The 27,675-nt window shown below is 47.3% G+C and overlaps 1 protein-coding gene across 1 annotated transcript; it reads left to right on the forward strand.

Annotated features, from left to right (window-relative positions):
- The first annotated feature begins 198 nt into the window (after window positions 1-198).
- LOC141205568 (SH3 domain-containing kinase-binding protein 1-like) lies at window positions 199-27,675 on the forward strand. The gene is made up of 6 exons (XM_073664137.1): window positions 199-232; window positions 306-418; window positions 9,087-9,212; window positions 18,543-18,796; window positions 21,811-21,874; window positions 27,634-27,675. The coding sequence occupies exons 1-6, from the start codon at window positions 199-201 to the stop codon at window positions 27,673-27,675; spliced, it is 633 nt and encodes a 210-aa protein (XP_073520238.1).

A 27,675-nucleotide genomic window follows, 5' to 3' on the forward strand; every position in this document is an offset into this window, starting at 1 on the left:
TAAAAACCCAGGATACAATGATTAGAATAGTGTAGAAGCTTCATGGCAGTAGATCACTACGTTGTGGGAAACCTCTGCTCCTGAATGGAGTAAATCTATAACACGAGGCCGATCTCATCATAGAACAGAAGTTCCTCCTGGTTCTTTATATTTCTGGGGAAGTCGACTGAGTACTTATAATACTGATGAAAAGAATAAATGGCCGTGTATAAGACAGAGAAGCTGTTTGACCGTATCCAACTTGAAGAGAAAGAGATGTCACTTAGTTGATAGATTTGTTGCCATATCTGTATTTTATCTGTTAGATGTTGAAGGCTTTGATTCCCTTGTGTCAACTGGAGAGAAACTTAGTCCTCCTACTGCTTCAAGGCCTAAATCCAGCGGGAGACGTCCACCTTCCCAGTCTCTGACGTCGTATGTATGTGCCGCAATTCATGCTCCACACAACTAAATGCTGCTCATGACTAAGGGACGGCCTATAATGCAATCTACAGAAGTGTCCTACAGAATAGGAGACCTGAGCGGCAGGGATCACTTTACACCACTGACAGACCCAGCCTTACACATTCTTCTCATTATTCTGTTTGTCCTGGTTATAAGTCGTCACTCTCCTGAACCCAGCTGGTAAATGTATAGACACGTGCAATTTTCAAGGAGTGTAAAGACTTCTCATGAGTACAGATGCCTTAAAGGGAAGGTGCCATCAAAAAAAAATTTTTTTCAACATTTGCGAAAACGTAAAGTATTATTGTTTTGATTCGTTTCTCCAATATTATCTTATTTTTTAATGGAGTAAAATATGAAAAATAATTTAAAAAGTTTGACATGTTCCACTTTGAAACACTAGGGGGAGCCGCTACTGAAATTTGGCATGAAAACCTTGTGTAGAGCTGGCATGCATTACGACTGCTGAAAATCTGGGCTGGATTTGCTCCATGTCTGATGTCTCCTCCTCCCCCCTCCCTTTCTGGGTGTTTACAAATGGATAAGAGACAATGAAGTTTAGGAATTAGGATCTCTCACAGTGAGGAGCCATTTTGTTGTAGACACAAAGTGATACCAACACACAACTACATGCAGATCCTTATGCAGCAAGGTCTGATATTAGGCTATGTGCCCACTTTGCGTAAATTAAGCAGAAATTTCTGCATCATGTCCGCATCCCCCTGCTGCGGGAAAGCACAAGCCTAATTCACATGCGTTTTCCTGCAAAACACAAGCGCAAATCCAGCGTTTTTGCATGCATTTTAGCATGCACATTGTCAAGAGCTTTCCAAGCGATATTAGCATCACTTGGAAAAGTGCTTGACAGGTTGGTCACACTGCATAGTGCTTGACAAGTGTGACCAACTTTTTACTATTGATGCTGCATATGCATGTAAAAAATAATAAGTCTCCTCACCGCTCCTCCCCGGTAGCTTTGTTCCCATAGATACAGAGCAGCAGGACCTGTGAGGACCTCACGGTCACATGACCGCAGCGTCATCGCAGGCCATTGCCGCAATGCATCTCTGGGTTCGGAGGCAGCGGCGGTGAGGAGATTGTGGGCTGACAGAGGGTAAGTATATTGATATTTATTATTTTCATTATTTTTTTACAACAGGTTCTATGGTACCTGGGCCTGGAGGTGAGTCTCCTCTCCTCCAGACCCGGGTACCATACACATATTGAAGCGCACAATATACACATGGTGGGCATGGACATACGCATAAGGCGGCGATTACTCCGCGTAACCGCAAAATTAATGGACATGCTACGTGTTTTTACGCAGTGATAATACACAGCATGTGCTCATGACTTGCGTTCTCACATAGGGGACCATGGGGGGCATATATACTAGCGTTTTTCAAGTCTTTGCGCTGCGTAATCTACGCGGAAAAAACTCTCAAACGCTATGTGTGCACACAGCCGTAGACACATAGTGATACCAGCACACAACTACATGCAGATCCTTATGCAGCAAGGTCTGATATTAGAGCGTCAGCTCTGCGGCCCAGGCCTGGATATACAGGAGTATATAGTACAGAGCGGTCACTGAGGTCTGATATTAGAGCGTCAGCTCTGCGTCCCAGGCCTGGATATACAGGAGTATATAGTACAGAGCGGTCACTGAGGTCTGATATTAGAGCGTCAGCTCTGCGGCCCAGGCCTGGATATACAGGAGTATATAGTACAGAGCGGTCACTGAGGTCTGATATTAGAGCGTCAGCTCTGCGGCCCAGGCCTGGATATACAGGAGTATATAGTACAGAGCGGTCACTGAGGTCTGATATTAGAGCGTCAGCTCTGCGGCCCAGGCCTGGACTGAATATTGTCCTTGTGTTCTTACTATTTATTTTGTATATAATGTATTTAAATGTTTCAGTTTTATTTAGTAATTTGCATTTTCATTATTAATGCAAATATAAAGGGTCGCTGGTCATGTGACCTCTCATGTTATGGATTAGGTACCAGTGACAAGTAACAGTAGAATAGTGACTGCAGTTCTGGAGGTGACTGAAGGATAAGACGTGCTGTCTTATTCTTCAGTCACCTCCAGATCAGAATTCACTATTCTGTTACATGATGACACAGAATAGTGAGCGCAGCTCTGGAGGTGACTGGAGGATAAGACCAGATGTAACAGCAGAATAGGGAGTGCAGCTCTGGAGGATAAGACAAGATGTAACAGCAGAATAGTGAGTGCAGTTCTGGAGGTGACTGAAGGATAAGACCAGATGTAACAGCAGAATAGTGACCGCAGCTCTGGCAGATAAAACCAGATGTAACAGCAGAATAGTGACCGCAGCTCTGGAGGTGACTGGAGGATAAGACCAGATGTAGCAGCAGAATAGTGACCGCAGCTCTGGAGGATAAGACAAGATGTAACAGCAGAATAGTGAGTGCAGTTCTGGAGGTGACTGAAGGATAAGACCAGATGTAACAGCAGAATAGTGACCGCAGCTCTGGAGGATAAGACAAGATGTAACAGCAGAATAGTGAGTGCAGCTCTGGAGGTGACTGGAGGATAAGACCAGATGTAACAGCAGAATAGTGACCGCAGCTCTGGAGGATAAGACAAGATGTAACAGCAGAATAGTGAGTGCAGTTCTGGAGGTGACTGAAGGATAAGACCAGATGAAACAAAAAATGAATACAAAAAAAAACCAACTGCGGCACCTTCACTTTAATGCTGTGAAAATAAGAAGGAAGCTGGGGATGGAGGAAACTCAAATGGTCCCAAAGGGTAGACTATAATAAAAAGCGCAACACAGCACTTAGCTAACATATTAGTGTTGTTCTCTAGTCAATTCATTTTCACTAAAGAAGGGGGCTGGAGGCAAGGAACCTAGATGGAAGCCCCACATGACCGGGAGGGGACAGGAGGGTGTAATTTGAACTTAAAAGGATAGGGATTGGATATAGGTTGAAGGGCGGGCATTTGAGGGGGGGGGGGATAGATAAAGCAGAAAGGGTGGGGTGAGAAACGGTCAGTTCAGAGAAGAAAGCATTGGAAAAGTCCCAGAGACAAGAACAATGGAGAAAGTCCTTTTGTGTGAAGACACTTACCAAGAATATGGAAACTGTAGATTCCTTGAGCGCAAGACTGAGGGAGGCTGCAAGATCCAGAAGTGGAGGGTGGCTGGAGTCCCAGCTGTCTGGATTGCTGGGGAGTGATGGGGCAGAAGCACCTCCATCAAGATCTGGAAGGGCCAGCAGGAGGACGAGGCCCCCCGTTAGGATTTCTCCGGACACGGTTAGTGCGGGCAGCAGGCGCAGGCCGCGGAGCCCCTCAGGGGACCCTGCGTCCGGTGAGCGTGTTGTTGGAACTCCCCGTCAGCATGCCCGCCGCGGCAGGAATCCGCCTAGCCGCCCTGCGGGCTCCATCTGCAGTGTATCGCAGTCCTCAACTGAAAGAACCCGGTCGGCTGTGCTGCAGCCTGCTCCGGTGTCACGCCGCAATACCAGGGCCCGGGCCGCGCCAGAAGCAATGCCCACGATACAGCCACGTCAGCTTCCGGTGGGCAGGACATCACCGGAAGTGCTAGCAACGTCACTTCCGGAACCGGCATCACGTGACGGGGCTACTCAGGAAGTCTTCGACGGAGATATGCACATGCCCCCCAGTTCAAGAAAAGGCACCAATTCAAAGCGCCGTGACCACAGAGGACGCGTAGCGGGGGGAGCAGCAGAAGGATCATTTGCACGGCAGGTACACGTGGCGATGCTCCAGTCGGGGTGCCTGCTAGAAACAATGGGACAGGGATGCAGCAGCAGAATTTCACGGGCAGGCAGCGGCAATTTGAAGATCTGCTGCCTGGCTCGATGCAACACATTCAAGGCGGTGGAGCGGCGGGCATTAGCACTGGGATGCCTGGCAGTCAAACTTGGAACACGACAGGCCGGACACGAGAGTCGGGGTCTGGAAATCAAGGAAGGTCACGGACTGCAGGAAGGACCAGAGCCAGGATTGACGGAGGACGAGCAGCGCAGACGGCGGCGAGTGCTCAGGTCCCCCCTGGTGACGAGGAGGACAGGGGCGCGGGCCTTGCGCTGCAGCAGGAGTCGGACGGATCGGAGAGTGGGGAGGATAGAGGTGAATCCAGGCGTCGGCAGGACACAGGAATTTTGGCTGGCAGGGACACAGCACCTGCGCAGCTGGGTGAGTTTGCTTCTATGTCTTGTTTGTCGCCCGCTGGGTCATTACTGTATGAGGGAGTTGATAGGCAGTCGGCGGGGCCCAGCGGGCAAAATATTAGGGGAGGTTGCGGGTCTGATATAATGGGTCTTAGAGACATTTTGTTTAATATGTCGCAATTTTTGGCTAGAATAGATAGTGGGGGGAGTTAATCAGGGTGGATTGGCATCCGCGGCAGCGACGTGGGTGCCTAGTCAACCGGTGTCTTTGCAGGTGGGAAGCGAGATGGGCAGGTCGGGGGTCAGTGCAGACATTATACCTTCTGGGGTATCGGTTTGTGTGCAGACAGAAAAGGACAAGGCGGATAATGTAAGACTGGGCGATAGGGCAAAAGGGGAAGTTTATGTGTGCTTTGAGGGGCCGTTGGGGGCACACCTAAAAAAAGAGGTAAAGGAAAAAATTTGGCGGGATGAGTACGTAGAGATTTTTTCCCTTCTTCCATTGGAAAAGTTTAACCTGGATAAGGGAAAAAGGAATGAGAGTAGAAAAGAGGAGGAGGAGAAGCGTAGGTGGAGGTTGATTCCTCAGACGTTTGTAAATTGGTTACAGGCTTTCGCAATATTGGCTAGTGTTATTGGGGAGAAAGCTCCTGATAATTGCTCAGGCTTATTCTGCTAGCTTGATGCTATCGGGGAGGCCCAGAGGACTTACGGGGGTCAGGCGTGGTTAAGATATGATGAGCAATTTCGGCAGAGAAAAGCAGTCCGACCGGAGATCAGATGGGATCAGAAAGACATTGGGTTGTGGTTGAGGGTTATGGCTCCAGTGAGGTATGGGCAGTCCTTTCATGGGAACAACAGTAGCGGGAATCAATCAGCGGGACATGGGGGAGGTAGTAAGGGGGCGCAAAACATTAAAAAGGAAGCGGGAACTTGCTGGCAATTTAATGATGGCCAATGCAAGTACGGGAACTCCTGTAAATTCAAGCATGTGTGCTCCCATTGTAATGGAAGCTCACATAGAGCATCAAAATGCTTTAAGAGAGGAAAAGGAAAGCCGTCGGTGGTTACCGGTCAAGGGGGTTACTCCGGTGAGGGTTCACGCGATGGCCCCCTTTCTAAATAGGTATCCGGATCAGTTGAAGGCTAAAGTTATTGAGGATGGGTTTTTGGATGGTTTTAGAATACCAGCTCCTGATCATGTAGTCCCTTTTTCGGTTAAAAATTTAATGTCGGCTCACCGTTATCCAGAGGTGGTTAAGACGAAGTTAGCTAAAGAGGTTGAATTGGGCAGGATGGCGGGACCGTTTCAGGAATTGCCTAGCAACAAGGTGATTATTTCACCGTTAGGAGTTGTGCCCAAGAAAGAGGTGAATAAGTTTCGCTTGATTCAGCATTTGTCATACCCTAAAGGGCTTTCAGTGAATGATGGCATTGCGCAGGAGTTGTGTTCGGTCCAATATACATCTTTTGATGCGGCGGCACAATGGGTACGGAGGTATGGGCCAGGCTCGTTGCTAGCTAAGACTGATATTGAGTCTGCTTTTAGGTTGTTGCCAGTTCACCCGGATAGCATCCCGTTGTTGGGATGTTTTTGGGAAGGGGAGTATTATGTTGATAGATGTTTGCCAATGGGTTGTTCAATTTCGTGTTCTTTGTTTGAAACTTTCAGTAGTTTTTTGGAATGGGTAGTGAAGGACCTGGCTTCTGTGAAGTCGGTCATTCATTATTTGGACGACTTCTTGTTTATAGGTCCCCCGCAATCATTGTTGTGTAGGAATTTGTTAGGTACTATGGAGTGGGAGGCAGAGCATTTTGGCGTACCTTTGGCAGTAGAAAAGACGGAAGGCCCTTGCACAACCCTAAGTTTCCTGGACATTGTAATTGATACTGAAAGGATGGAGTGTCGGTTACCAGATGATAAATTGATTTTGCTTAAACAGGAGGTCGATAGGATCGGGAGATTGCGCAAGGTGACACTGAAGGAGTTACAATCACTGTTAGGGCGTTTGAATTTTGCGGGCAGGATTTTGCCAATGGGTAGAATATTTTGTCGCAGGTTGGCTGGAGCAACAGCAGGAGTGCGGGCTCCGCATCATTTTATTCGCTTAAATAAAGAACACAAGGAGGATCTGAAAGTTTGGAAGTTGTTTCTGCAAAATTATAACAGAAGATCGTTAATACAGGAGGAGTTTTTGAACAGTTATGATTGTGAGATATTTACGGATGCTGCAGGAGGTGCTGGTTATGGGGCATACTGGAAAGGGCGGTGCAGTGTAGGTGAGTGGCCGAATTTGTGGAAAGAGAGGGGTCTTACGAGGAACTTGGCATTTTTGGAGTTGTTTCCTATTGTTGTGGCGGTGAATATTTGGGGGGAGTGTTTTGCCAACAGGAGAATTCGGTTTCACTGCGATAACATGGGAGTTGTATCGGTCATCAACAGTTTGTCGGCCTTGTCGCCGCCTGTGATTAGGTTGCTGAGGGAACTTGTACTTTGTTGTCTTAAGTTGAATGCTTGGATTACAGCAGTCCATGTGCCAGGTGTAAAAAATTCCATAGCAGATGCCTTGTCTCGTTTTCAGTGGGATCGTTTTCGGGCACTAGCACCAGAGGCAGAGGACGTGGGTCAAGAATGCCCTTCGCGGTTATGGCAGATGGTTATGGAGGAGTGGGACGGTTAATACAAGAGTCTATCACAAGGCAGACCTGGGCATCATACGAGGCATCGTTGCGAGTATGGCAAAGTTGGATTCGGGAGTGGGGTGGAGTGGAGAGTGAGGTAGATAGAGAGACGGCTGTGTTGTTTCTGCTGGGAAAGGGCGGCAGAGAGCGGATAGTCGATTTCAAAAGTTGGCAAGTTTGTGGCAGGATTAGCATTTGGTTTTAAATTGCTGGGTACGAAGGATGTTACGAAGGCCTTTTTGGTGAAGCAAGCTTTGAAGGGCTTTAGGAAAGGAGGTAAAGTGTTGGATAAACGTAGGCCGGTAACCTTTAGTATCTTGGAACGTTTGGGTTTGGTAATGGATAGGATTTGTTGTTCATTTTTCGAGGCCACATTGTTTAGATTGGCTTTTGCTTTGGCATTTTTTGGTGCACTAAGGGTAGGTGAATTGGTGGCACTAAGCAAGAATAAGGTTGGGGGTTTGTTTGCTGAGGATATGAGCGGTCGAGATGGGGGCATTGAATTTTGGATAAGACGGGGGATGACAGATCAATTGGGCAGAGGAAAACGTGTGGTCTTAGGTGAGGTTAAGGGATCTTTGATTTGTCCTAGGACATGTTTAATGGCTTACTGGCAGGTTTGGTCAGGGAGGAAGGGCCCATTATTGTGTCATGAAAATGGTGAATTTTTATCGCGTTTCCAGTTTATAGCAGTGTTTAAGAAGGGTATTGCTGAGTTGGGCCTTAGCCCTGAGGTATATGGGTCACATTCCTTCAGAATTGGCACGTCATCGGAAGCGGATGGTTTGGGGTTAGGCAAGGAAGTGATAAAACGCATTGGGAGATGGAGTTCCGATCGATACCTGTCTTATGTAAGGAATTAGGCATTCGGTCTAATGTAATTATCTTTTGGTTTTAAATATTTTTGGTTGTCTTGTTGCAGGTGGAGTCCCGTTGTTAGTGTGGATTATGGGGCACTCTTTTGTCCACTGGGGGGCACTGCGGGCGGACGTGAGGCCCGACGGTAGGCAATTGGGCTTCAGCCGAGAGCAAGCCGTGGTTCTGTGGTTGGGTTTCCGAGGGATGGTGTGGAGAAGAGTACTGCCAGAGTTCCATAAAGCAGCTCATTTGGATCAGGCATCGGATATTTTAGTGCTGCACATGGGAGGGAATGATTTGGGGGCTCGACCGGTCAGGGAATTGATGAGGGACATTAAAATTGATCTTTTAAGGCTATGGAGATCGTTTCCTGAGGTGTTGACTGTTTGGTCTGAGGTGGTGCCCAGAAAAACATGGAGGGAGGCCAGATCATTGAAGGGAATTAATAGGGCACGTATAAAGTTGAACAGAGCCATATCAGCTTTTGTTAACAGGAATGGGGGAGTAAGCGTACGGCATCTTGATCTGGAAGCGGGAGTTGGAGAATTTTGGGCAAAGGATGGCGTGCATTTGAATGATATACGCATCGATTTATGGGCATTGGCCATACAAGGCGGGATTGAAAGGGCTTTGGCGGTGTTGGGGCGCTCACGAGCCTGAGGTGGTCAGGGCTGTTCGTTTGTGGCGGGTGGGGGGGTTGTGGCCAAATTCATCCAAAGAGAAAATTACAGGTGCAGTGTTTTATTTGGTATGGGTGAAAAGGGGAGGGGGAATGTGAACAATGGAACCCGGGTTGGCCGTACACGGTCAAGAGTCTCTTTATAGCTGTGCTGGTAAGAATGGAGATGGCTGGCTTATTACGCATCTTCTTGTCATGTAGGAAATATTGTTACAATCAGTATACTTTTATTCACTACGATCTTTTGTAGTCCTCCCTTTCCAGTCCTGATTTCTTTGACTCTCCAAGTCCAGAAGATGACAAGGATGATATCAATCACCTGTCACAGAGACCTATAGACTCATCCAAGAAAGCCCCACGTAGTCTTACATCACAGGTAAGTAAGGGGAGCGTGCTCTCTGTTGTGGATCAATACAATTAGGACTGGGAGGGTTAAAAGTCAATGTGTAATCTTACCATGGAGGAAAGGTGTAGATGATCCATGCTTATCGGGGAGTATAGCAATATAGCTGCCTACTGTAGCTGCTCTATTTCCTGCTGCGCTGATGGTCCCTAATGTCACGGGTGTACTCTCTTCCCTTATAAAAGCTAAATAAGTAATTGTGGGAAAACCTTTTTCTAGAAGTAGATTTTTACCAGTTTATCATAGATTGCATGCTTTAAGGCATTGTCCAACTTGACTAAGTTATTACCCATACATGCATGGAATGGTGATAATTTGTTGATTAGAAATTATCAAAAAGATTTGTAGGACCCTAGTCCAGCTGCCATATTGGTAGTCCATGGCTGCCAGAGCAGAGCCCTGTGAACCTCCTCCTACCTGCTGGTGTTCCCAGTGTCTCTTCTGATCCGTAGGCCTGGCTCACTGTCATTGTTCTGGTACAACGCACACATGACACTTAGCCAGGCCTGCCGATCAGAACAAGCACCAGGGATCCTGGCCGTTAAAAGGAGGTTCACAGAGCTCTGCTCCGGCGGCCATTGACTACTGAAGTAGTCGTTGAACAAGGATCCCGCAAATCTTTTTGATCATCTCTATTGCAGATTGCTTGAGGTCCCACTGCTGTGATTACCACACTCTCAAGATATGAGCACAGCACCACTCCATTCATTGTCTGTGGAACTCTGGCAGGCCATAGAAATTGAATGGAGCAGCAGTGCACATGCACAGCCATCATTCAAATCCTGTACATAGGTGGTAACTTGCTACTTGGGACAACTCCTTCAAAGGAATTATCCTACAAACGAGGTGCGGACATATCATTGGTGCAACCTATGGGGCCGCACAGGGGCCCAAGAGATAAGGGGGCCCATTTCTACCTCCAAAGCAGGTGCAATTTTGCATTCTTAGGAGCTCTTGGACTGCAAAGGGCCCATATATTGTTCTTGTACCCGGGCCCTTTTCTGTCTGTATATGTGACACCCCAGGGGTCTGGTTGTCACAGTGATAGAGATATTACGTCTGAGAGCAGGTGGGAGGTCCTTTGGTCAGGGATCCTGTGCATGCCACACCTCCTGCCCAGCCTTGGGAGGGGAAGAACTTCCCCTGTATAAACCCGGGGCTGAGGCAGGGTTAGTGAGTCCAGGAAGAGTAGAGACAAGAGCAGCATAGGAAGCAGCAGAGTCACAAGGAGTCAGGGGCTGGCAGCTAAAGAGCTCGCCCTGACTAAGAAGATTCTTTACCGGACCCGGAGTCCGAGGCTGTGGGGACTAACTTCTACCCAGCAGCAGAATCCGTCAGGCAGGGGATTTCAGGTCCCCTGGCCCAGAAGCCCGAAGGCCCGGTCACACGCGTGGGACCAGCACCGCCATCGTGGAGCGGAAGCCATTAGAAGGCCCCGAGTCACCGGCCATACGGGTGAGCACCACACGGTACACTCAGGGACGTGGGCTACTTACATCAGCTTCTAGCAAGGTAGCCAGAAGAGTACAGTCAGCTTGGGAGGCCTACAACTACGCCTGGCCAGGGGAGATCCCATCTGCTCAAGGACTGACCAGGCCCCGTTCGCTAGCAAGTACTCCGGGAGGGTCTATCGTTGTTACCAGTAAAGACCCTGAACGCTACCATACCGTCTCTGAGTGGTTCCTGCTACCCCCATCATCCACGTCGGCTGCCCTGAGGCCATACCCCTCCCGTTGGGGGTTATACTATCACGCTGCACCATCCTTCCACCGGCCTCAGCGGTCTGCCCTGCAGCAGCAGCCCCCTGGCTGCATTCAACGGGTGGCGTAGTCATCAACCATTTTCTACCGCTAACAGACTGCCGTCCAGTTTGACTCCCTGGGCACGGACCGGGTCACCGCCACGAGACTACAACCCTAAACAGATCCGGCTCCGGGTAAGCTCCCGCGTGCGCAACGCAGCGCGACACAGGCCCAGGGGCGCGTCAACTTTGGCGTAGTCGGCAGGATCACGTGCCCGCAACCACCGGGTACTGCGTGCCTGAAAAGCAAAGACTGTTCAAACTTACCAGTGGTGAAGATTCCCGCCATCGGTGAAGATTCCCGCCATCCGGCGCCATCTTCAGCCTTCTTCCCGCCATCGGTGAAGTTTCCCGCCATCCGACGCCATCTTGAGGACGCCGCGCGGGAAGAAGAGGGGCGTGGACTCCGAAAGCGCGCGAGAACTGAAGCCCCGCCTCACGTCCGGACGTTGCGTAAGGTCCTGGAAGGAGCCCAGCAGACGCCGACGTCACAGGAGCGCGACGGAAGGTCCTCAACCCTGACGATCCACTGCGGAGCCGCGGCCTACGGAACAGGATCATCGCAAGGTAGGCCACGGTCCACTAGGGGGGAGGAAGATGTCGGATACGGAGGGGAGCTCCACTGCCTCAACCCCCGCCAGCGCTACCGCTGTTGCAGTTATGCCCTTCACCATGCCCTATATCCCGGGAGCAGCTTGGCTACCCCAGTACTCAGGGGAGTCACATACCCTGCATGACTTTAGAGAAAAGCTGGATAGCCTCTTCCAGGTGTACCCCCTCACAGAAGAGCAAAAAGTGAGCATCCTGGTGGCCCAACTAACTGGGGCAGCCAAAAGGGAAGTAAAATCCTGGCCACCTGGGAGGAAGACTGTCGCAGGGATACTAACCCGGCTGAAGGACACCTTTGATACCCGCACCTCAGCCGAGATTAAACTTAGATTCTACGGGTGCAAGCAGCGAGCGCATGAGAGTATAAGGGACTATGCACTCAACCTACAAGAGGCCCTGAGGGCCATTAAGCAGACCGACCCTAATGGAGTGGGAAACGAGGACAGGCTGTTGACCGAACAATTTATAGAGGGTTTATATTGCAATGCCCACCGCACCCAGTTGCGGGCAATGGCCTTACAGGACCCTCATCTAGAATTTGCACAGTTCAAGGACAGAGCCATCCGGGTGCTCCGAGAACCGGCACCAGGTGGCGTTGTGACCCACAGACGCCCCACTACCACTTACTACCAGGAGGCGGCGCCCTTGTCAGCAGGGCCTGTGGGAGCTGATGCGCAGGCTTTGGACAATGACCCGGCTCCAGACCTACACCATCAGGTCCAAGAGCTAGCTAAAAGCGTTGCTGCGCTAACCCGAACTGTGCAGTCTTTACAGGTTTCCACTCCAGGGAAGATCCAGCTGGCATCCGGACCGGAGGACATCCCGTGGCGTCGACCAAGGAGGACCCCACCGGCCAGAGGAAGACCCAGTGACCGATACAGCGAGGACGGACGACCCATCTGCCGCCGCTGCAATCAACCCGGACATATGGAAAGGTACTGTTCTTTAAACGGGCACAACCTGGGGTAGAGGGCCAACCCCCAGGAAAAAGATCACCAGGCCCATCGAACTGGCGCGACAGATATGTGGGAGGACGTCCAGTCTTGCCTGTGGTACTGGATGGCATTCCCATGAGTGCCCTACTGGACACCGGGTCACAGGTCACCACCATCCCGTACGTGCTCTTCAAGCAGTACTGGAATGACTCGGATATTACCCGCTACCCTGACGACGACTTGAGTATCATCGCCAGCAATGGTCAGCCCGTGCCACAGATCGGATTTAAAGAGGTGACCATCAAAATTGGTAGAGTCGAACTGGCCGCACAGGGACTGATCATTGTAGATATTGACAAACATGAGAGTCACCCAAAAATAACTCTAGGAACTAATGTAATTGAAAATTGTCTTGCAGAGGTGATTTTCCTTTTACAGCAGGTTGCCAAGAATGCCAGCTCCGGCGAGCAGCGGGTGCTCCAGAAAGAGATCCGGGCACTGATGCAACGGCAACAAGTGGAACTCTCCGGCGGTGAGATTGGTAGCGTAAGAATGTGTGACCCTTTTCCTATTGCCATGCCCCCAAAAAGTGAAATGATGATTTGGTGCCGGGCAGCTATTGGTCTGAGAGGTAGAGATTACCAGGCAATGGTAGAACCAGTTTACTCAGACAGTAGGCCCACCATTTTGACAGCACGGGGGGTGGTCAATGTACGCCATGGGAGGGTGCCCGTTCGCATAATAAATATCGGGGAGAGGGAAGTGTACCTGCCCCGGTATGCCACGCTAGCCAAATTATATACCACTAATCAAAATTCTATACAATCTGTGGAACCCTTGCCTCCATCTCACCCGGAGGAAGGTAACGGCTCTAAGAAAGACATGGAGGACTGGTGTCAGCAACTACATCTGGGTACTGACTCCACTCCCTCACACCAGAAACAAGGAGTCTATCGGGTGGTTCAAGAGTATGAGAGAGTGTTTAGTAAACACCCGTTAGACTTCGGGCGAGTCAAGGGGGTAGAACACCGCATCCCCACGGGAGATCATCCTCCCATAAAAGAGAGGTATCGACCCGTACCCCCTGCACATTACCAACACGCCAAGGGGATGCTTAGAGACATGAAGGAGGCTGGGGTAATCCGGGATAGCTGTAGCCCCTGGGCAGCCCCACTAGTTTTAGTCAAAAAGAAAGACAACACCATGAGGATGTGTGTAGATTACCGGAAAATCAACCGTATCACACACAAGGATGCGTACCCCTTACCAAGGATAGAGGAGTCATTGGCTGCTTTAAGATCTGCTAACTTCTTCTCTACCTTGGATCTCACTAGCGGGTACTGGCAGGTTCCTGTAGCAGAGGCGGACCGGGAGAAGACCGCATTCACCACCCCGATGGGACTTAGCGAGTTCACCTGCATGCCGTTCGGACTCTGCAACGCCCCAGGAACCTTCCAACGATTAATGGAGTGCTGTCTGGGCCACAGAAACTTCGAGACGGTCCTGTTGTACCTGGACGATGTCATCGTATACTCCAAAACTTATGAGGACCACCTGAAACACCTGGCGGAGGTGTTCGAAGCTCTGGCGAGTTACGGCCTAAAGGTGAAACCCTCCAAGTGTCACCTCCTGAAACCAAAGGTGCAATACCTGGGACACGTGGTGAGCGCTGACGGAGTGGCTCCCGACCCCGATAAGATCACCGCAATCAAAGGATGGCCAAGCCCTTCCAGCGTAAAAGAAGTGCGGCAGTTCCTAGGGTTGGTAGGCTACTACCGAAGGTTTATTCCCGGTTTCACCAAAAAGGCGGCGCCTATGCAGGACCTCCTGATAGGCCAGTCCCGGAAGGCCAAGAACCAGAAGCCGCCCTTCAAATGGGAAGAGCTAGAGGAAGAGTCCTTCCGCCAGCTGAAGATGGCCCTCACGGGGGATTAAATCTTGGCGTATCCGGACTATAGCCAGCCCTTCATCCTCTACACCGACGCCAGTAACATCGGGCTAGGAGCCGTACTGTCCCAGATTCAGCAGGGGAAAGAGCGAGTAATCGCCTATGCCAGCCGAAAACTGCGACCCACCGAAAGGAATCCCGAGAATTATAGCTCATTTAAGCTAGAGTTCCTGGCCGTGGTATGGGCAGTCACCGAGCGCTTTAAGCATTACCTCGCTTCTTCCCGGTTCACCGTATACACGGATAACAACCCGCTGACACACCTGGACACGGCAAGACTCGGTGCCCTGGAGCAGAGGTGGATGGCCCGTCTGTCCAACTACGAGTTCACAATTAAATACCGGGCAGGGCGCTCCAATACCAACGCGGACGCCCTGTCCAGGATGCCCAACCTGCCGGACGGAGGAGAAGATCCGGAGGGACTGGAAGAAGTTGAACTCCCTGCGTTCCACCGTCATGGGACAATCCAGTATTCCCACCGGGTAAGGAGTAAGCAGGCTGCTACGTTGAACCCCTTACCTCACTACAACTGGGCGGAAACGCAAGACAGCGACCCTGCCGTCCGACTGGTGAAGGAGATGCTGACTCGCCCGGAGGCTAGCCTGGAATCAGACGCTCCAGAGGAAGCCAAACAACTATGGGCAGAGAAGAGTCGACTGTTCCTTTACAAGGGGAAGTTGTGCCGCAGAATGGTTAACTCCAGGACGCATGAACTACTCTGGCAAGTAGTGGTGCCACGAAGAGACGCAGCCATGGTGATGGAGGCATACCACGACGGAGCTGGACACTTCGGGTGGAAAAAGCTGGAGTTCCTGCTGCGCGAGCGGTTCCACTGGGTAGGCATGAGGGGAACCATCGAGAAGTGGTGCAGAGACTGTGGCCCGTGCAATCTGAGAAGGAAGGACCGGGCCAGCCAGAAGACTCCCCTGCAGTCCATCGTCACCCGGCAACCGTTGGAACTGGTAGCCTTGGATCATGTAAAACTGACCCCCAGCAGAAGTGGCTACGTCTACGCGTTAACCATCGTGGATCATTACTCCCGGTTTCTGGTTGTCGTCCCCATCAAGGACTTAACGGCTCGAACAGCAGCTAGAGCCTTCCAGCAGCACTTTTGCCGTCCACACGGGTACCCGGACCAAGTGCTGACGGACCAGGGACCTGCCTTTGAAGCGGAGGTCTTCCAGGAATTCTGCAATCTGTATGGCTGCCGGAAGATAAGGACGACACCCTACCATCCGCAAACTAATGGACTTTGTGAGAAAATGAACCAGGTGGTAATGGATCTTCTAAAAACGTTGCCCCTGGAAGAACGCAGTCTGTGGCCTGAGAAGTTGCCCGATCTGGTGGACCTATACAACCACATCCCGGTAGGTTCCACCAACTGTACCCCGGCTTACCTAATGAGGGCAAGACCTGGTAAGTTACCTGTTGACCTGGAAATGGGAGTCCTGACGCCCGAGGACACTTCACCAGAAACAGACTGGGACACAGAGAGGCAGCAGCAGTACCGGAAAGTACAGGAGAGCGTGGAGCGAAGTCTCTGTCAGGCTAGGGAAAGACAAGAGAAGACTTACAACCAGTATGCTCCCGCTGTTCCCCTGGTACCCGGAGAGCAGGTCTTGAAGAGGAAGAGACGGCTCCACAAGTTGGACGACCAGTGGGAGAAGGACCCGTACACCGTACTGCCCTCAAGCCACGAGAACCCGAAGGTCTGTACCATCAGTAAAGACGGAGGGGAAACCACAGCCATTGTATCCCGGGACCACCTGAAGAAGTGCCCCGAACAACTGAGGAACCCTGAGGAGGAACAGGAAGACCATCGACCCGTGGAAGAAAGGGAAGATATGGTTAGTACCGTGCTCGGGGACTTCCCTCGGTCTTGGACTCAAGTCAATGGTGCAGTTGTGGTACCCGTACTCACCTTCCTCCAACCATCATCCCAAGAACCTACGGAGCAACGGGTAGAGCTGGAAGAGCAGCCGGTCCAGGAGGCAGAAGACTCCACCCAAGCGGAACAGGAGAATCCACCCTCTGCTTATAGTGAGCCTGCCGTACCCCTAGTGAGACAAAGAGCCGGTAGACAGCTGCCCAGTTTACCCTTGACAGCTCCTACACCCTGTAGTTCAGGGCCAGACAGTCAGCTCCGTAGGTCCACTAGGGCCACTAGAGGCCAGTTACCCGCACGTTGGAGGATCTAAATGTTTAAGTTGTTTTACAATGTTTACCTGTTTATTGTTGCTTGTGTGTAATTTTGTGTTTCTAGTTGTTTTTAGGAGTCTTCGGTGGATTTACCGGGAATCCTTTGTATATAGTTGGAGCGTAACCCAGGATGGACTAGAGACTGATAAGGACTCGGGGTAGGACAGACCCCTACCTGGTTACGTCTCCCTGTGTTGGTGAAATGGACACCTTTGCTTTTCTTCAAAGACTGCACCCGGTTGCGGACATCCGTGACCATCTTATTGTGTTTCCTTATTGCATTTTATTGTTCTTTGATATACCTTGTTATATTTTTCTAAAAAGTGTTTAGTCCCGGAGTACTAAATTTCACTAGGGGGGAGTGTGACACCCCAGGGGTCTGGTTGTCACAGTGATAGAGATATTACGTCTGAGAGCAGGTGGGAGGTCCTTTGGTCAGGGATCCTGTGCATGCCACACCTCCTGCCCAGCCTTGGGAGGGGAAGAACTTCCCCTGTATAAACCCGGGGCTGAGGCAGGGTTAGTGAGTCCAGGAAGAGTAGAGACAAGAGCAGCATAGGAAGCAGCAGAGTCACAAGGAGTCAGGGGCTGGCAGCTAAAGAGCTCGCCCTGACTAAGAAGATTCTTTACCGGACCCGGAGTCCGAGGCTGTGGGGACTAACTTCTACCCAGCAGCAGAATCCGTCAGGCAGGGGATTTCAGGTCCCCTGGCCCAGAAGCCCGAAGGCCCGGTCACACGCGTGGGACCAGCACCGCCATCGTGGAGCGGAAGCCATTAGAAGGCCCCGAGTCACCGGCCATACGGGTGAGCACCACACGGTACACTCAGGGACGTGGGCTACTTACATCAGCTTCTAGCAAGGTAGCCAGAAGAGTACAGTCAGCTTGGGAGGCCTACAACTACGCCTGGCCAGGGGAGATCCCATCTGCTCAAGGACTGACCAGGCCCCGTTCGCTAGCAAGTACTCCGGGAGGGTCTATCGTTGTTACCAGTAAAGACCCTGAACGCTACCATACCGTCTCTGAGTGGTTCCTGCTACCCCCATCATCCACGTCGGCTGCCCTGAGGCCATACCCCTCCCGTTGGGGGTTATACTATCACGCTGCACCATCCTTCCACCGGCCTCAGCGGTCTGCCCTGCAGCAGCAGCCCCCTGGCTGCATTCAACGGGTGGCGTAGTCATCAACCATTTTCTACCGCTAACAGACTGCCGTCCAGTTTGACTCCCTGGGCACGGACCGGGTCACCGCCACGAGACTACAACCCTAAACAGATCCGGCTCCGGGTAAGCTCCCGCGTGCGCAACGCAGCGCGACACAGGCCCAGGGGCGCGTCATATACACCAGTGCTACAAACAACAGGTGATTATATGATGATGCAGGGTCCAACTGCTGGGAGTCCCACCAATCCTGAGGACTGTATTTCACATGTGAATGGAGCATTAGGGCATATGCATGACCGCCGCTCTGTTGACTGCCTATGGCACAGGTGGTCACACATACTGCTGTTCCACAAAACCATAGAAGTGAATGGAGCTGTGGTCACACACTGTGGTGCACTGCTGCTCCATATTGCAGAAATAAGACCCCTGTTCTCATGACTGGTGGAGGTCCCAGTGAACAGACCCCCAGTAATCTTACATTTATCCCCTATCTAATAGATAGCTTATGCTGCATTAGCCAAGTCAGCTCTGTACCATCTATGGGGGTCACTGTATACATTAGAATATTAAATGAAAGTGTTTTTTTTGTGTTTTTTTTCTCTTTAATCAGAGCATTGCCTATGACTGAGCTGTATTCCTGTCTTGTAGGTACCAGAGAACAGAGCTGCATTGCCCCCCAAACCAGGAGGCTTGATTTCAAGTGTTAGTTTCTCACACGGCGCTCCTGGAGCCCCATCAGCATTTCACATTGTCACCTCAAGTAGTCACAGGTCAAACTCTCCGTCCTTTGGTAGCTCCGATGCAAGACACACAGTTGAGCATGGCCAGTCATCACTAGAAGAGCTGCAGGCACAAGTCAAGGAGCTTCGAAGCATCATTGAGACAATGAAGGACCAGCAAAAGTAAGCTTTATTATACCAGATGCCGGCAGCCGGGAATTAAAGGACTTGTTCTGATTTAATGTTTTTGTGTAAAGTTTCAAAAATGTCATGGATGACTTTTTTATAATGTGCAAACCAAATGAATGGCTATCATGTCATACATAGATAGCCCGAGTCCACAAGATGGAGAGCCGCTGCTTGTCAGGGCTCAAAAAAGAGGTTCCCTGGAGGTTGTCCTCTCTAACAGGTTTTCCTGATGAAAGAAACTCTTAAAATGTCATGATACATTGTATTATTTATGGAGTATTTGTTTATTTCATCGCCTTAATAATTAATCCATACCATTTTTTCTCTGAGCGTGAATTCAGTCGGAGCTTATTTTCATCAGATCGGTGCTAAGAGACACTATAATTGTCACAGTCAGTGATTTCCATCTGGCTAAAAGAAGAATGTGCAAAAGACGAAAAACAAATCTGCAATTATGTTCCAAAATATCAATTTAGCAGAGAATAGGAAGTAATTAACACAAACTATTCACACTCATCTAATAACAGCCTGTAATGGATGTTATAAGACTTCATTCAGCACATTGGAAGCAGACAATTTTGCTATACGTTCAGAAAATGGACCTTTTCTCTAGATGGATCTAAAGGTGCAGTGAGCAAATGTACAGCCGTATACTTAGGTCCATTTACTATTAGCTTCCAGCATTAAAAGAAATGAGTTGAGATGCTGTTTATGACAGGGCAGAATAAAGCCTCAGACTGTGTGACTATATGACTATATTTTTGCTATAGTTTTTCATACTTTTTTACATTTAGTACATCCCAGTTTGCAAGTTCCGTGAATGTACCTATCTTTCTTCTGCTGGTATATAGTGAGATCCACTGGGAATCTAAAACATTGGGACAGTGCTCTAAGAGGAGAAAAAGAAAAATGAGATCTTGTACAGTACAAGGTGTAGAAAAGGGCTCCCCAACCTGTGGCTCGCAGACCTATAATGTGTGGCTCGCGGCTGTGTGTCAGCTTGTTGCCTTAGCACCATGTCTAACAAACAGATATGAAGAGCAGGTCTCTAGTTCCTGACGTTTGTGAATAACCCCATACAGAAGAGCAGGTCTAGATGCTCATATATAAGAGGTTGTCCACTACTAGGACAACCCTTTATCACTCTGAATGTTTGCCCTCGTTAAAATAAAAACCCCTGTCCTCACCTCCCGTGCTGGCGCAGTTCCAGTGGTGTCGGCACTCACATTCTGGGGCTCTCGTGCGGTTATGTCACGTGAGCCCTGCACCATATCAATACTGGTGTCCTAGTCCTAGTAGTGGACAACCCCTTTAAGAGTTGGAGAGATAAATGAAGTCTGGAGATGAGACTGGAGATAAGATGATACTGCTAGTTAAAGGGTTGCTTGAAGTTGGATGCAATAATGTGGTGGGAGTGCCTGCTGCGAGAATACCGAATATGAGTGCGGTGAGAACCCCTGTATGTAAGCACACTGCCTTGGTTTTATTTCTATGGGGAAGTTCTGGCTGTTATTATACCAGTAATGGGGCTCTGGGTGTAACTACTGTGGGATAGGGAGCGGGATCTGGATGTCACTAGTCGGGGGGCTCTGGTTGTTGCTCATGACCCTCTCTCAGAGCTGAATGCGATTCCCAAGGTAAGAAATGTTGGGGATCACTGATCTAGAATTACTCAGGCCTGAGTGCAAAGGGGGGGTAGATTTCTTGATGGTAGTGACTGTAGACGTCACTATGGTGGAGCATTTGGGACAGACTAGTTCTTTCTTGTAGTGAAATTCTGGGATGCATGATATATTATAATCTATACAATCTGTGAGTTCTATTTGCCAACGATAGGTAGCACCAAAGTAATTAATTTCAATAATTTAAATGGATGGTCAGTGGAACAAAAACGTCTTTATATTTAGTGCCATATTAAAATGCGAGAAGGATGGAGTAAATTGAAATATAAGACAGTGGAGTCTCTTGGCTAATGTGATGTAGTGTCTGAAGCAGGTCGTATAGTCACTGAGCATATCACCAGACCAGCAATAAGGAGCCTGGTGTATCTGGCAGCAGAGTAGAGGAGATGATAGGGTAGCACATGTAACTATGGCACAGCAGGGATTGACCTAGGTGTGATTATAGTGGACGCACATAAATACATAACTGATTGGTTCAGTTGATTCTCACTTGGTTGTCTGAGTCTCTCCTGGAGATGAATACTGTGTCGCATCTCCTCCTAGGGATCCAGTACAATCATCATAGTGGGTAATCCTTTTGTGGACTGTCACTGCCATGTCTCCTCAGAACCTGCCCCCTTGGGTATTTCCAGCCTCAGAGGTCTCGCAAGCCAAACAAACCAAACTCCAACCCAAAGATGAAGGGTTTTTTAGGTGGTAGGTGTAGGTTGTACCACTGGTATCTTGCAATGGGGTGAGAGCTCAACTATGAATTTGAGGCTTCAGCATCAGAATTATTCAGATCCTGTCCAGACTAGGCTTGAAACATTGGTCCATGCGTAAGCAGTAAATTCATGGGCTCTATGCTTAAACATATGTAGGCCTAGGATTATTAAGAGGCTCGATGTGGAACCCAGGATGATGTGTCCACATCAGCTGACTGTTATTTTTTTATATATATTTGTTTTTTTTGCAAATGAGCATTTGTCATCTGAACATTTGTTGCTTTTCTGGTGAACATTTGTCTGTGTCCAATATAAGCACAGGGTGATATATTAGATGAAAATTATCTGAAAATAAGATGCTTCTCCCTATGTATTATTCAGTATATGCAAAGAAGACTGTGAAATAGATAATCTGTGGAGCACATATCATCTCAGATCTCAGCACAGCTTACCCCAAGCAGTATTTCAGGAGTCAGATTCCTACTCAAACTATTTGGTTATTCGGATTCTCCACATGTTTCATTGTCCTTGTTCTTCACTTTGCTGCCTTTTAAAGTATAGTTTAGTATACTCGAGGTTACCCCAGAAAATTAATTCCATCGTTCTTGTATTTTTATTTTAGAAAAGAAATAAAACAATTACTGTCCGAGCTGGATGAAGAAAAGAAGATTCGTCTTCGATTACAGGTACACAATATTTGACTTGAAGCCCTTCCGAAATAGTAGTTTGGAAATGTATGCTGTAGTTGTGCTCTGACCACAGGTTCCAGTGATATGATAAAAGTCTGAAATTCTCAGAGTCCTGTTAGTACATCATCAATCATAGGCTTACTCATTAAAACGGTGTAAAGAAAATCCAGTTGTCTTTTTTCAATAATATACTTTTTATTAAGGGATGTTTTACAAAAGAAGGGAAAGGGAAAATAAAATATGATAAAGACAGTATAGTAGTATTACAACAGTTACATCATCCTAACAAAACTTTTAACTTGGAGGAAAAATCTGGAAAAGGATAGCTGGAGAGGAAGAAAGGAAAGAAAGGAAGGAAAGAGAGAGAGGAATGGGATGGGGAAAAAAGGGAAGGATGAATGAGGAAAACAGGGGAAAGGGAGGTGAAAACAAAATAGATCATCTATAGTATAAATCCTTGTTATGGCATCACAGGATTTCAGTTTAATTATGTTAAAATAATAAATGATTTGTATACTTTCTGGCTAAAAGATGTTATTTGTTTGGAGAGGTATTCTTATTCAGGGAAAAGTATCCAGTATCCAGATCCAGAAAGACCATATAGAATAGTATTTCTTAAGAGAGCTGTTTCTTAACGCATAGGAATGTTCTAAAGAATTGTGAACTAACATTTTATCTATAATTTCTGAGATAGTAGGAACATTAACTGACTTCCATTTAGATTCAATAAGTAGCTTTGTTATAGCCAATATATGAATGGAAATATGTTTTATCTTCTGTGGGAGTAAATTTGAGTCAAGAGATAGAAGGGCTAGTTGTGGTGAAATATTAACTGTAGAGTTGTTGATTTTATTCAACAATTTAAAGATCTCTTTCCATATTAATGCAGCTTTAGAACATGTCCAAAAGATATGAAATACCGTATTTTTCGGACTATAAGACGCACCGGACCATAAGATGCACCTAGGTTTTAGAGGAGGAAAAAAAAAAAATTAAGCTAAAAATGTGTTCATGATGCACTTTTAAGGGGGAGGGGGTCTTCTGCTGACACTGGTATAGGGGTAATGTTCCCCAATTCTGACAATATCCCCCATCCTGGTATATATGTCTCTCCCCTTCCTTTTATACGTGGTCCCCATCCCCATCCTGGTATGCCTGGCATCCCTCCATCCTGGTATGCATGGCACCCCTCATCCCTATCCTGGTATGCATGGCACCCCTCATCCCTGTCCTGGTATGCATTGCACCCCTCATCCCTGTCCTGGTATGCATGGCACCCCTAATCCCTATCCTGGTATGCATGGCACCCCTAATCCCTATCCTGGTATGAATGGCACAGCAATCCCCATCCTGATATGCATGGCACCCCTAATCCCTATCCTGGTATGCATGGCACCCCTCATCCTTCTTTTGGTATGTATGGCCCCTCATTCTAATCCTGGTATGTATGGCCCCCTCATCTTTATCCTGTTATGTATGCCGCCCTCAGCGTTATCCTGGTATGTATGGCCCCCTCATATTTATCTTGTTATGTATGGCCCCCTCATATTTATCCTGTTATGTATGCCCCCCTCATCCTTACCCTGGTATGTATGGCCCCCTCATCCTTACCCTGGTATGTATGGCCCCCTCATCCTTACCCTGGTATGTATGGCCCCCTCATCCTTATCCTAGTATGCATGGTACCCCTAATCCCTATCATGCTGCACATTAAAAAAAAAACACTCCTACTCACCTTTCTTCTCTCCTCCAGCGCTTCATCGTGCCTGCCCACTCTGATCTCTCCATGTGAGCCACGCATGGCGTCACTACCATGCGCAAGGAGAGATCAGCTGCCGGAAGTCACTGCTCCCAATGCCGGTACTGTGTGCACGGGGAGCAGTGACTTCATGCTCCTTCATAGCCGACACACAGCGTAGCCGCGCTGCGGCTCCTGCTGCTGCCGGGCTACCGCGTGATCCTGCTTATTAAAGGGCATGAATATTCACCCCCTCTCCATGCCCATGGGCGTGGAGAGAGGTTGAATATTCATGCCCTTTAACAGCGAGCACAGGCAATTCTGGCAACAGCAGGAGCAGCGCTGCGTCTATACTGTGTGCTGCTAGTAAGGAGCGTGGGGAGCACTGAATATTCATTTTCTTTAGCAGCGGGGACAATGTAGGCTGCAGCGGGCGGCTGCTGCCTCCTGTTCCCCGCTCCTCCACCGCTGCTGCTCCCCCCACACCCCACATATATATACAACCCCCCCCCCCTCCAACATTTGGACTATAAGACGCACCCCCCATTTTCCTCCAAAATTTTGGAGGAAAAAAGGGCTTCTTATAGTCCGAAAAATACGGTAAGTTGGCTTTTTGTCCACAGTATCTCCAACATGAATCAGAGTAGTCCACAAAGGCTTTCTTTAGTCTGGCTGTACAATTCCTCTTCTGGAAGATTATGAAAAGTTTTTAGGGAGAGGAAGTCTATAATTGATTCGTTTTCTGCTATTTTCTGCTTTGAATAATAATATTCGCTTCAGAAGAAGCCTGGATATTTGGTAGGGCAATTCCCCCTTTTATTTTTGAATAGTAACATTTTTGCAATTCTCTGAAACTTTTTTTGCCATCTATAATTTGACAGTTGTTTATGAAGAGATTTAATCCATATTTCTGGGACTAGGATAGGAATTGTTCTGAAAATATATTGTAATTTTGGTAGTATAATCATTTTGTAGATAGTATTCCTACTCATCCACGAAGTGTTAGATTTATCATAGTTGCCAATGCTTATTTGGATTTGCTTTTGCAATATGTTTAAGTTCTCATCTAGGATTTTATGTAAAAGGTTAGTGAATTTGATTCCAAAATAGCGATTATGGGATTTTTCCATTAATTTTGTAAATTGATAATCTAAGAAAAAAATTAACATTTTTGATTTTTTTGGCATTTATTTTATAATTGGAAACCGCTGAAATTTCTTTGATATTTTGGGTAATAACTCTTAGTGAGTTGATAGCGTCAGTAATGGAAATGAACGTGTCAACCGCAAATAAACTAATTTCATGTTGTCTAAAATTAAGTGGGATTCCCTTTATGAGGTCGTTGGTTCTGGTAATTTCAGCAAAGGGTTCCATTATGAGATCAAATAAGGGTGGAGATAATGGACTTCCCTGACGTTTACCATTAGTAATAGTAAAGGTTTTAGAGAGTAAATTGTTAATTTGGATCTTTGCTGAAGGGCATGAATAAAGAGCAGTAATAGTTTTAAGAATTTGTTCTTGAAATCCAAATTCGTTTAAAGTGGCGACCATGAAATCCCAGTTGATGCGAACAAATGTCTTTTCGGCTTCTAAAGATAGTAGTATGGAAGACAATTTTTGTTTTTCCACATATATAAGTAAATTTAAAAGTCTTCTTGTGTCATCTGAGGCTTGTCTTCCCTTAATAAAACCCTACTTTATCAGAATGAATTAGTATAGGCATAATTTTGTTTAATCTTTCAGATATTAGCTTAGCGTATATTTTCAGTGTCTGTATTTAGAAGAGATATCGGCCTTTGGTTCGACATCTCCTCAGAATTACTATTTTGTTTAGGTATAACAACAATGGTGGCTATTAGGGATTCATTTGAGAATAGGCCATTGTTGGTCGTTTGATATAACAGAAGTTAGGGGGTTAGAGAGATGATGTCTAAATAATTTATAATATTCGGTGGGTATTCATCAAGTCCGGGGGATTTATTTTCCTGCAATTTCTTGATGTCAATATCAGTTTTGTTAGTAGAGAAAGGGGAATTTAATCATTTAATTTGCTCTGAGTTTAATTGCGGGAGTTCTTCTGAAAGGAAATTATTTATTCATTTAATATTTAATTGGGTAGTTTCTTTATCGTCTTTCAGATTGTATAGGGAAGAATAAAATGTAGCAAATTGTTCCACTATAGCTTGCGGGTGTATGTAGTTGATTCCATCTTGGATTTAAGTTCAGCTCTAAGACTTATTATGGCAAAGTGAGTTTTTTTCCGTCGGATTTTGTTGTTGTTTTGCCACTGCCTTGCTAATCTTTTGGGTGATTTTTTTTATATATTTTCTTTTGTTTTCCTTTTGTGTTGTGCATTGAGTTGGATAAGGATCCCTCTAAGTACTGCCTTATGGACATCTCAAATACTAGTATTTGCGCAATAAAATAATGATGTAGCCACTTATGGTTAGACCTTTAAAATGAATTTACTCTGAGGGTCTACTTTTCTTCCTTGTTCTGGATTGTGACCATTCTCGGACATATTCCGTCCGTCCTTTGGGTCTTGAATAAGGTTGGCTTTTCCATTGAAGAAGACTATGAGTCTAGCAGAAAAACACCACTATACGAAATGTTATTCGCTCTTAAGATGCTAGTTATGCCAGCAAAGGATTTTCCTAGCATATCTCTTTTGAGAAGTCCAGAAATATTTTTATTGACTGGTAAGGAGGAGGTAGATATTAATTTTTCTTTAGATAGTCCAGAAGGCGACCGGTCCTTAGTCTGGAAGAAATGTATTCTCGCAATCGCTTCTCTTGAAGTGTCTCCTGACAGAAAACTAGGTTTTGGTAGCCTATGGGCTCTGTCTGTTGTCAGTTCTGCATTAGGAACCGATGGTAGTGTTTTATATATTAAGTCTTTAATATATGGAACCATTTGTGACGGGGAAACATTCTCAAGTATTCCCCTAAATTTTAGATTGTTCCGCCTGTTGCGGTCCTCTAAATCTGTAAGTTTTAATTTTAATGTTTTAACTTTGCTTTTAAGTAAACAATGATCCTTTTCCAAAGCGTATTGTGTGCCAGATATGGGGATTTTACTTTTTTATTTGTGTCATTGATTTTCTGATTAATATCTTTTCAGTATTGTATTTAGGCTTTGGAATCCATTGACCATAATTATGTTCAGTTGTTGAATGAAAGATGAATGGAGGTCTAGCAAGTATTTTTCTGATGGAGAAAGATTAACAGGTTTCTCTTTTATTAAAATTGTGTTTGCGTTGTCACTATATCTATTAATGGGTATCAGAATAGGAGACATATCAGGAGAAGTTGTATGGTCCCTTTTAGGTCTATGTTTAGAGGGGGTCAAATTGGGAGATATGTCCTCTGAACCATCATCTGTTTCAGATGAGTGTAAGTCCTTTTTATTATCATTGTTACCCTTTATGCCACTTGCCTGCTTCTTTCTTTTATTCCTTGTATGAGATCCACCTAATGTGAACGATGTGTCCATATTAATAGGGGCAGTACGGGAAGTATATGTAATAATATTATCAGACAGTTCCTCATCTTTGCCTGTCATCATTTATCTTGGAGCTGCGCTGTATGCTCAGTATCCAGAAGCTCTGCTATTAAACAGCGTGATTGCGGCGCGTTGCTAGTGTCTGTCAAGAGGGGATTCTCCAAGTGCAGGGACTTCTCCTGAGCTGGTAAGTAGCCCGGCTTCTGAATGACATTGGCGCTGCCCGCTCTGTTGCTGGCACGGCGCTCCGTGTCATTAGTGAGGCGTGCGGTGCTGCTCCGGGGTAGAGGGAGTTTACTCACTGCTGCTCTTCAGTGATTCCTGTCAGCGCTGGGCTTTTGCTTCCCACGGTGAGTTCCTTTCTTTTTACCTCAGGTGGAGGTAGTGGTCCCATTGGATCTTGATGGTGGGCCTCAGAGGTGGGTCCAGGACTATCTTGAAGGTCCAGGGGATTCTTCTTTTCTTTGTACAAGAAACAGTTGTTGCTCTAAACATTCTCTATCCATTTTTATTCCAGATGGATGTCAATGAAATTAAGAAATCTCTACAATCCAAATGA

Source organism: Phyllobates terribilis, unplaced genomic scaffold, assembly GCF_046119375.1.
Source record: "Phyllobates terribilis strain yellow unplaced genomic scaffold, ASM4611937v1 Scaffold_142__1_contigs__length_4687701, whole genome shotgun sequence".
Taxonomy (NCBI): Eukaryota; Metazoa; Chordata; class Amphibia; order Anura; family Dendrobatidae; genus Phyllobates; species Phyllobates terribilis.